Source organism: Dendrobium catenatum, unplaced genomic scaffold, assembly GCF_001605985.2.
Source record: "Dendrobium catenatum unplaced genomic scaffold, ASM160598v2 fragScaff_scaffold_0, whole genome shotgun sequence".
Classification (NCBI taxonomy): Eukaryota; Viridiplantae; Streptophyta; class Magnoliopsida; order Asparagales; family Orchidaceae; genus Dendrobium; species Dendrobium catenatum.
Genome location: NW_021318462.1, coordinates 204,041 through 215,536, shown reverse-complemented (window position 1 = coordinate 215,536; position 11,496 = coordinate 204,041). Strand labels below are relative to the sequence as shown.

Below are 11,496 nucleotides of genomic sequence, written 5' to 3'. Positions count from 1 at the left end.
TATATATATATATATATATCGAGGTCCTGCAGCGCAATCCAGCAAAGAGCGGGAGAGAAATCGGCTGCTGGGACGAGCTGACTTGCCAACGGCGAGTGTCGAGGGCACAACAATGGCTTCGATGACCCAGAGATTGAAGCCATCTTGGAGAAATCATCCAATATCCAGCCATTTACTTATTTTCCACCTGGTCATGGCTTCCACTCTGTTGCCTTCGTTGACATCGGCGATACCATCGTTTTCCTCCACCATGCACAACAACAACTGGGCCGTCTTGGTCTGCACCTCGCGATTCTGGTAATTATCCATCAAATTTTTCTTCCATTCGGAAGAAAAAACTGGTTTGTTGGAATTGAATTGAAAAAATGTATGCAGCACTCCCTGTCACAAGTGTTATTTTTCGTTTTCCTAATAGCATTTCGAGCATATGTATTATTAAATGATTCAATATAATTAGAAACGAGGAAATCAGCTTCCACTTGGAGCTAGGGTTCGCGGGCTTAACTTATCTGCTTTATTTCATTTTCTTGATATTGAACTGTCTGTAACATCCATCCTGCTGAGCGCTCGCCGATTCTTGCGTGTTGAAGTGGTAGCTTACAGATAGGTTCTGCATGATGTCGTTTCGAAGATAATATATGTCAGAATATCCTTGCATCGCTGTCTCATTGACCTCCTTGCCAGCATGTTGAACTATTATTGCCTCTTAAAAATAAAGTGGAACTTTTGCATAGTTCTGTAACTATGTATGACCACTAGAATTGCTATATGGAAGTTTGTTCACCCCAATACCGTGGAAATTAGTAGCCCGGTGACTTTGATTGAGATTTTATCTAGCCCATTAATTAATATTATTTTAAACATATAATCACAGAAGCATATCTAGGAACCAAGATGGAGGAGTGGGTTTGTTGTGGCATCAGAGAATGGGAAACAAAGACTTTATTAATGCTTGAATAGTTGGACATTCTCATTAGGGGTTTGAAAAAAATAGAGAGATTACAGGTAGTGGAATAAAAAAATGTAGGCAAAAAAGTTAACAAGAAATGTCATGTGAAGACTTCAACTTGGTATACCTTATGGTGCAAATAAACGTTTGTTTAGATATGGAGAGGCTATTGCAAAAATGATAGGAATATTGACTCATGAAAAGTTTTAAAAGCCTCTGCATAATTAAAAACTTTAAGTTCCTGAGTAGAAATGCTTAAATTAAGTTTTAAGTGTAAACTAAAAAAAAAAAAAGTTAAAGATGAAAATTGAGGGGTGCCATTGACTTAATTTATTAAATGGGATAAAGGAGTGATGTGCATTTATTAAGAATCTTAATGCAATTTGAAGATTTGAGGGTGATGATTTCCCCCTTACTACAATGGCTTTTCCTATGATTCTTAAGGAAATTTAATACTGTATGCCACTGTTTTTTCATTTTGTTAACACTGATTGATACTACAATTGTTTACCAGGTTTAATTATCGACATATGGCCAATACTCTGTCTTTATACAGGTATACTTGGGATTTTTATCTGTAACTCTATTTAAGTTATTTTTCATTTTTTCGTGGTTTAGTTGTCTCAAAGGTTTTTTTGAGAATGTTGTCATTTCAGGACAGTAAAGAGACTAGGAATACCTGATGAACGGATAATACTAATGTTGGCAGATGACATGGCTTGCAATTCTAGAAACACTTACCCTGCCCAAGTTTTTAACAATGAGAACCATCAATTAAACTTATATGGGGATAATGTGGAGGTGGGTTTCAAAGATATGCTAGTTTTGCTATAAGAGACTGAGAATTTTGTTGGATTCTGTAAGCTAGCATTACATTATGTGTTCATATTCTTATCTTAACATAAGTTGGCATCACATTTGAGCTGTTTTTTCTTAGCATCTACCGAGTTGATGGAATCTTGATCCCATTTTTTTCTTGCCTATTTTGTATGGGGCTTTATTTATTAATTTTTACTCTTGTGCCATTCCTCTCAACACACATATGTTTTATTTATTAATTTATTCTCCATTTCCTGTTATTTGAATTAATTTCAAGCTTTACTGTCATATTTTATGTGGGTTATGTATCGCATGCACTTATAGTCTTTGTTTGTGTAATTTAACATTTATTTTAAATCAATGTTAAAATTCGAGTTTTACATCTAGGTTGACTATCGAGGTTATGAAGTGACAGTTGAGAATCTTTTGCGAGTATTAACCGGGAGGCATGAGAGTGCCGTTCCAAGATCAAAGCGTCTTTTAAGTGACGAAGGAAGCCACATACTTTTATACATGACTGGCCACGGAGGAGATGAATTTTTAAAATTTCAAGATTCTGAAGAACTTCAAAGTCATGATTTAGCCGACGCAGTCAAGCAGATGAAAGAGAAGCATAGGTAGGTTGATTTTGCCTTGGTTTACACCTTTCTCTTTTTTTTAAAAAAAAATTTTTCCCTAGATTTTTTTTTAAGTGATGGTTTGCTTGTGCTCTATAAAACACCATACTGTTGTCCTTAACTATTCTTTCATGTGTTTAGGTTCAAGGAATTGCTCATAATGGTTGACACTTGCCAAGCAGCAACTCTTTTCTCTCAGGTTGGTTGTTTTCTTAAACTGGCGGGTGCTTAACTTTTCTTTTGTCTTGTTGCAAGTTATTCTAAATCATGTACATAAATGACTCTAAAGATGGATAAGCGATTCAATGACATCCCAATTACATAAGTGCATCTAAGTCTAATATTTGCATTGGTGAAACTTGCTAGAAGCTTGGTATTGATGAATTTTTCAATGTCCCATGAGGTATTTTCCTTTGAAGGTATTTTCCTTTGAAAAAATTGATTAAGGCATATAATATTTGCCTTTGAAGAAATTAGTACAAGGTCTATTGCTGTTGAATACATCTAATTGCTTAGTTTATATTAATCTATTGTGGTTTACAGATTTACTGTGTATAGATTAAGATGATCTACAATAGGAGTTCAACAAATTTGATAATTCTCTATGAGATCCATAAATTCATTAAGCAGTAATAAATAGTTTATGTTACTCAATTTTAAATAAGACTTCTGAGAAAACCACATAGGAAAGAGTCTTGCTAGAGGATCAATGATAGAAACTGGCTAAGTATTAATGTTAAACCAAGCTTAAAAAAAAAAAAAATGTTAAACCAAGCTTTGTTCTCAAACGACAAAGGAGAATATCATCTATCTTATTAGTAATTGGCTTTGTTTGTTTCTATTTTGTTTCATAAGATTTAGTATTGAAATTCTTTTAATATATGTAAAAGGAATTTTGTTCATGAATTTTTACTATTAGTACTAGGTGAATATGACATTCTTTGTTTATAAATCTATTATAACCGACTAGAAGTTAATTATGTGTATGTACACACAATTAATATTGTGCCCAATGTATGCTTGTGTCATGTATTTTTTTTAGATTGGGCATGTCCTGTGCTCATGTCATGTCCTGTTTTTGATCATGTGTCATGGCCATCAATCATTTAGGATAAATTTCAATATTGGTCATATATTGTGGTATTTTCTGTTGTAACAAGAGGTCCAAGTGGCCATTATAATGACTGACTTAAATATTGAATGAAATGATGCTTGTCATGATTCTTCCTATTCTTAGTCTGTCTTTAATTCTCTCTTCTTCTTGGTCTTCTCTTCACCTCCTTTTTTTCTTCTTCAATTACTTAAGGCTTCCTTAACTCTCTTGCGATATTATTCTACATTGATCCATATTAGAACAAATGTTTGTTGTGTTTATTTAGATGTGATGCTATAATCTCCTAACTTTCATGCCTTTTGAAAGAGTTTAAAATATCTGTCATTTTTTTCTCTTTCTTGTCATTACCGTTATTTATTTCTTCATTCTTTCTCTTTATTAATGTATTTTTTTTTTGTTCTATGAATAATAGTGAAAAAATTATTGTTTCGCAAGCAATAACGTGAAGGTATGGTGATCTCGAGTCTGATTTGAGCAAGTTAGACTCAACCTGAACTTGAAATAAAAATGAAAGCATCAAACTTTACTCAAAATTGGTTTTTAGTTAAATAAATGCATAAATATAAGTACTATGTTATGTATTATAAATGTATTATATTATATACCTTATATATTTATACAAGCACCTTTGTATATTCATATTTTCTTGGAACTAATTTGAAATTAAATATGTTTGGAGTGGTGCTTTAGAATTACAAGCAATTTTCCAAACAAATTTCAAGTTTTTTTAGTAGCCTTAATAAGAAATTATTGTTCAATGCATAACGACAATGATGCTATTTACTATAAATAATAATGGTGTTTGTAGCCTCTAATTATTTGCATCTCGTTGACAATTGAAAGTCATTATTTCTCTCTCCATGACTGCTGCATTCAACTAGCTCAATGAACCTCACATGCCATCCTCTTCAAATTCGAATTCAAATTGATCTCCACATGCATTTGAATTATCTCTTTGTTATCAGTTGAGTTATTTATATTAGTTTATTACGTAAAGTCTTTTTGACCGTAAGCAAGACTCTGACATTAAGATGGAATCAATGAATTATAATGTTGAAGTTGTTTTCCAGTAACTTAGCTGCTGCATCTTTTCCTCTCATTCCTGTTCCTATTTTTCATTCTTCTATTCTATCTTTCTTGCACCCATACTCTCTCCCAGCTTGCTCAGTCTTTTTTTTTCTCCCTCGACTCTCTCTCTCTCTCCCTCTCTCTCTTCTTTCTTGTCTTTTGTTCTACCATCTTCTTTGTTTACACATTCCTCTTTCTTTTGTGACATTCTTGTGCCACTGAACTCCGTCAACCAAAACCTGCATCTCTTGCTTGCCTCTGTTTTTTCCCATTCCTCTTTGCTGTTATTTCTTCTCATGCGTTTTAATTCTCAGAGTTCTTTCCTTATCCTTTTACAACCATTATAAAGGAATTAAAATATTTTGATTCCCAACCCAAACGAAATCAAGCTTTGGTATCAGGAGCTATGGTCCTTAATTCAAAGAATTCTTATTATTAAAGACTGAAGCAAACTTGCATAGTGTCAATTCTTATGGGTTGTAAAGAATTTGATGGACCAGTTGATTTGATTGAGAGGGAAGTAAGCAATTTTCTATTCAAGAGGGAGCTGTTTAGGAAGGTTCTTAATAAAATGGAATTAATTAGGAGATGTTTCCTAATGGAAGATAGCATATTTGGGGGTTGATTTGGGGGCCGTTTTAGAGGGGATTAATTAGGAAATATTTTATAATTGAAGAGAGCATAGATTTGAGGGCTAGTTTGGAGGGGATTAATTAGGAGATGCTACCTAATTGAAAAGGGCAGATTTGAGGGCTGATTTTGGAGGTGAAATAATTAAGGGAATAGGGCATATTTGAGAGGGAATTGTGTGTGTGTGTTGGGGGGGGGGTGTTTAGTGTTTATTGTTTGTTTTTAGTAGGAAATTTCCCTTGGGTTAGGACTTAGGAGTAGGTCCTGTTTGTTGAAATTATAGTATTTTTAGGGTGCTTTGGGCTCTAGCATAGTCTAGAGATTTCGGAGAGCCGAATCTTCCGCTCTAATTGAAGATTCAACTATATCTTGTCTTTTTCTTTTTTATATAATCCAATAAAAAGTGTTATTGAGTGTTATTCTTCTTCGTTTACTTGTTGAAGATTTTTATTTTGCTAAAATTGTAAATTTAGTCAAGGAATTTCACAAGTTCTGCATTTCCTTCATATCAAATTGTTATTAGAGTTGTTTGATTCGGGCATCCATGATTGGAAGAAAAGTAGAAGTATTGGAAGGGGGGATCGAGCAATTGAAATTAGATTTTGGAGAAAAGATTTCAAATTTCAAAAAGCTATTTTCATCCATCCATGAGAAGATTGATGAGAAGTTCACTATCATGGAGTAGATGATGAGAAAGATGCTTGAGTTTCAAACCAAAACGACATTGTTGGAGGTAGGGGGCCACCAGCGACCAAGGGAGTGGACGAAACCTAATCCGATAAGGAGAGGGAAATATCAGGAGGTTGAAATGTTGGTGGAAGAAGAGGAGATGCCACATTTGGAGCCACTTCCAAGTAGAGAAAAGGGTGAAGGAGTGAGACTTTTAGTGGCTGTAAAATTTGGAAGGAGAAAAAGATGGGGAGATAGAAACACCATACATGATTCTATCACTCCTACAACAATATCGAGGGCTGTTCCATCATGTTAAAGGGTTGAATCCTTCGCGGAAACGCGAGTATATTATCATCTTGAAGGAAGGAGTCCCACCTATCACTGCTCGTCAATATTATTATCCCCAAATCCATAACAAAGAGATTGTGAGAGATTAATAAGGAGATGCTCGAGGCAGAGATTGTTCGACTCAACGTCAGTATATTTTTCAGTCCAATGCTATTAGTCAAGTGGTTCAACAACAGTTTTGTTCGGTCCACCTTGAGGACAAGGTGACACTTTGGGAGGGAACTATTGATGGACCAGCTGATTTGATTGGGAGGGAATTAAGCAGTTTCTAATTAAGAGGGAGCTTTTTAGGAATATTCTTAATCAAAGAGAATTGATTAAGAGATGTTTCTTAATTGAAGATGACATATTTGGGGGCTGATTTGGGAGTTGATTTAGAGGGGATTAATTAGGAAATATTTTCTAATTAAAGAGGGCATATTTGAGGGCTAGTTTGGAGGGGATTAATTAGGAGAAGTTTCCTAATTGAAGTGGGCAGATTTGGGGGCTTATTTAGAGGTGACATAATTAAGAAAATAGGGCAGATTTGGGAGGGAATTGGGCGAGGGCTATTTGGATATTTGTTATTTAGTGTTTGCTTTAAGTATGAGATTTTTCTAGGGTTGGAGGTAGCTCTTGTTTGCTGAAATTATAGTATTTTTAGGAAGCTTTGGGCTCTAGCAGCATCTAGTGATTTGGAAGAGCCGAATCTTCCTCTCCAATTGAAGATCCAACTGTATCTTGTCTTTTCTTTCATATATAATCCAATAAAAAGTGTTCTTGAGTTTTATTCTTCTTTGTGTACATGTTACTGATTTTTGTTTTGCTGAAATTATAAATTCAGCCAAGGAATTTCACAAATTTTGCATCCACTTCCTATCAGAATTCTACTCTAGAGAGTTGAAATGTTGTTGGGGAAGAACCAATGGGTTAAGACTATATGGAAGTGCTAGTGAAATTTATCGTGGATAAGAGAGAGAATTAGGCAATTTAAGAGAGAGGAAGAAGCATACCAAGCATTATTTCATTCAATAGTAATGCTTGTCTTTATGGGACCCCTTGAAACTCTATTGATGATAGAAAATCCTATAAGATACATCTAATTAAACTTATCAAACATAATTAAAAATGAGCTTGTTGTGCTTTACGATTAAAGAAAAAAAAAAACTATAACTAAACTAAAAAATAGAAATGCTACTAAGACAAAACCTAATTTAGATGAAATGAGAAATGGCTTTGCTCTGGTTTTCCTTCTCCCGAGTGATCCTACTCTTCTTAGCCATGGGATTTTTTTTCCCCTCATAGCCTTCTTTCTTCTATTGCATTCACTCGTCTAATCTACTTATCCCTTTTTTCTCTTTAACTTTCCATTTTTCCCCAAACCGAATTCTTTCCTTGTCAAATAATATAGATATTTATAAAAATCGGCCGCATCGCCATTGTTCTTGGCTTCCTCGCCATAGACTTGGTAGTAGAGAAAGGTTCCTGTCTTCAAAGAGTTCTCTATGAAGAAAATTTCACTGTTGCCACGGTCTTGAACATCTTCTCATGTCTCTGCTTCCGCTATCCTGCCGTCTACTCAAGATAATTGGCTTTTGTGCTGATAAGTGATATCAATCGATGGTGTGATTTTTCCACTAATTGAGACAAAAGAAGTTTTGTTTAAACGGACCATATGAGCTAATTTTTGAAGAGTTTTAGAGCTTTAATTTTTGGGATTTACATATTTAGCTCATCGTACTTCTGTATCTTTGCCTGCTTTAGAAAGTTCTGTAACTATTTCAAGGACAGCGTTCGTGAAATTTTGCAGCTTCATTCACCGGGTGTTTTGGCCATAGGGAGCAGTAAGAAAGGAGAAAACTCATATTCCCATCATCTTGATTCTGACGTAAGATCATCGTGATTGCCAATGTTCTTTCTTTTGCTGAATTTACTCAAATTTTTTTATTTTTATTTCAGAAGTAAAATAGTAAACATGCACAAAATTTTATTGTCTTAGATTGGTGTCTCCGTGGTGGATAGATTTACTTTCTACACGCTCGCTTTTTTCGAGAAACTCAACATGTATAGCAATGCCTCATTGGGCAGGTAAAATGGATCTCTTAAAACATCTCTTATTTACAAACTCTTAATGCTGAATTCAAAATGACAGGTCCTTTTTTTTTTGGAAAAATTATGGGCATAGCCCTTTTCATAAAACTGAAATAGTTACATGTAAAAGAAAGTTACTGTAAAGAAAAATCTTTACCAAAAAAAAAACTAAGGACTAAAAACAGGGGATAAAATACAAAAATCCCCATAAAAAGGCCTGCAACAAGAGGAAAAACAAAGGAAGAGAAAAAAACAGCCAACAAAACCAGAAACAATGGGTTTGAGAAAGAACCCATGGGCTCAGGATTTGCCGCTCTCTCAACCTGGTTGCAAAATGAATAGCCCAAAAATTCTGCCCTCTAAAGGAGAAAAAGTCAAATCTATCATCCTTGCCCGGAATACCAGCAACCAAAAAAACTACAGGAACTGCAGTAATATTCATCCCGATCCAGCAACAAACCATCCAACAGTGGCAGAAACACAGCATAACAGAAAAACAATACAGCTCAGAGCAGCTCCATCAGATCATCCCTTTCTTTCCATTTAATAATCTTGCCAAAAACAGCAGCTTTAATTTTATGCACTAAGTTAGTAGAGGATACCAAATTAGTACTAAATTTTCTTTCATTCCTTTCTCTCCATATATAATAAACAGCACAACAAATGATCAGGAAGTAAAACTCCTTCCCCTTTTTATACTTTTCATTAGTATACTCAAATATTTATAAGATGGATGGTCTTAAAAGCATATTACCCAAATATTTCAAGAGAGATTTGAGCACAGCAAACGAATAGTCACATTCAAAGAATAAATGACTGACGGTCTCATAACCAGAATGGCATAAAGAGCAATCCGAATTGACATCCATTCCCCTAGATCTTAGAATATCAACAGTTTTTAAACCTCCAGATAAGGCCATCCAGCAAAAAGAGGAAAACCTAATGACATACCTCTTATGCCACACAAAATGCCACCAGTTTGTTTTAATCAAATCTTTGTAAAAAAAATCCCTATAATCCCTATGCTTAACTTTCTTACCAGCGCCCCAAAAAAGATTGTTTTGTTTTTCCAACAGCATTGGAAGATCAGAGAAAGCACGGTGTACAACAACAGGCAAATAATCAGGCAATACCCATCCAGAATCATTAAGAATTACCTTAATACTTTCATTCTCAGGAAATGAGGCAAGAAAAGGCTGAACTTCCTCTATATCTTTCTTATCCCAAAACCAGTGATCCCAATAAAGGGCAAACTTAGAGTGCACAGATACTCTAAAATGAAAGTTTTCTTTAGCTGTACAGGCATCCTTACAAATACTCTTCTAGAATTTTGAAGCTTTAGTACAAGGTTCCTTTCAAGGGGAGATATAAGCATGAAATAACCAGGTGGCAAGAGGACTAGGAGAGTTATAAATCCTAGTAATAAGAGAGCAGTTGTACCCAAATTGAAGAGAATGTAAAGAGGGTAAGCCTATGCCCCCCAAAGATTTAGGTTTACATGTATTTCTCCAAGAGATTAGATGCATTTTCTTGCCCCTAGAATCACCAAAGTAAAGAAATTTAGCACATACCCTATCTATTTGCTTAAGAATAGTTTTATGTATTATGCTTCCCTTTATCCAGTATGCAATAGTGTTCCAAACGGTGTATCTTAAAAATTGAAGCCTCCCTGCAAAAGATAAAGCCTTAGCTTTCCATCCGGATAACTTTTTAATAACACCTTCCAAAAGCTGAGAGAAGCTAGCCAGCTTAGGATTATAGGGGGAAATGGGAATCCCCAGATAGAACATAGAAGGGGACGGAGCATTAATATTCAGAATAGAACAAATCTCCTCAGCATTAGAACAGGAAGGAGGCAGAATGATAGAGCTTTTTTGAAAATTCACAGATAGATCCGAGGCATAAGAGAAGCTGTGAAGAATTTGGTTAAGGATGTCACAATTGTTGCTGTCAGCTTTCCCAAATATAATCAGATCATCAGCATACATTAGGTGTGAAAGCCTATAGTCTCCAATAGAAAGAGCTTCAAACCTATTATCAATGAGATTACAATCTAGTAAACACGATAAAGCATCCATTACAATGCTAAAAAGGTAAGGACTCAACGGACAGCCCTGTCTAAGCCCAGTAGTAGAAGGAAAGAAACCTTCAAGGGATACATAATGAGAACCATACATCCAAAATGCAAGCTTCAATCCACTTAACAAAGATAGCAGGAAACCCTTTTTGAAGCATCATGGCCAAAAGAAATTCCCTAGATACACTATCAAAAGCTTTTTTGATATCAAGCTTAACACATATAAGCTTGAGTTTAGAAAATTTCCTAGAAAATTGTAGAATCTCATTCACAAGTAAAACATTATCAGTAGAAATCATGTTAAGGATGAATCCAGCTTGATTTTCTTTAATGATATGAGGCATAATGGGTTTCATCCTCACAGCCAAAACTTTAGCAATAATTTTGTAAATGGTATTACAAAGAGCAATGGGACGGAAATCAGCAATATCACCAGCATTACTAGATTTAGGAATGAGAGTGAGAGTAGTAGCTTTAGCCGCACGAGGGATGTAAGGATTACTGTAAAAATACTTTACAGCGAAGCATACCGAGGGTCCACAAACCAGCCAAGTGGACTTAAAAAATTCAAAATTAAACCCGTCAGGACTTGGGGTAGAATTTGATGCTCCCGAGAATACAGCAGATTTAATCTCCTTATCTGTGAAAGGGGAAGTAAGAGAATCAATATAATCAGGGGGAATAATGTTACCAGAGGGGAACAGGTTGATATTGAAATCCAAATTCCTGGGAGTATTAAAGAGCCGTTGAAAGTGAGAAATAGAATCTTTGATAGCATCAGGCATGGAGGAATTAGATTTGGACATAGCCAAAGTGATAGCAGTTTTTTTGTAACTTCTCCTCATATGTATTCTAGTATAGAGGAATTTGAGATCATCCTCTCCCTGAGCTAACCACTTAGACTTAGCTCTCTGATTCACCCAGGAGAACCACATAGAGGTGGTAGCATCCAACTCCTGATTGATTCTTTTTAAGCTCAATGGAAGTATTTAGGAGATCAGCATCAGCCTGCAAACGATCAAGACAGGCAGATTGCTTGTCTTAAATCTTCTTTATAATATCAACCATAGAGTTGGAAGAAGCCCAACGTTTCCCTTTAACTTCTCCTTTCAATAATTTGAGCTTGGAACAC

The 11,496-nt window shown here is 35.2% G+C and overlaps 1 protein-coding gene across 1 annotated transcript in view; it reads left to right on the top strand.

The window, feature by feature from the left end:
- The first annotated feature begins 11 nt into the window (after positions 1-11).
- Positions 12-11,496, top strand: part of LOC110094649 (putative GPI-anchor transamidase) — a 33,905-nt gene continuing 22,420 nt past the window's right edge. The window contains exons 1-7 of the mRNA XM_020819918.2: positions 12-297; positions 1,464-1,505; positions 1,606-1,750; positions 2,156-2,385; positions 2,527-2,584; positions 8,007-8,084; positions 8,196-8,284. Coding sequence (XP_020675577.1) covers positions 113-297; positions 1,464-1,505; positions 1,606-1,750; positions 2,156-2,385; positions 2,527-2,584; positions 8,007-8,084; positions 8,196-8,284 — 827 coding nt within the window. The 5' untranslated portion in view covers positions 12-112. The remainder of the gene's footprint in view (positions 298-1,463; positions 1,506-1,605; positions 1,751-2,155; positions 2,386-2,526; positions 2,585-8,006; positions 8,085-8,195; positions 8,285-11,496) is intronic.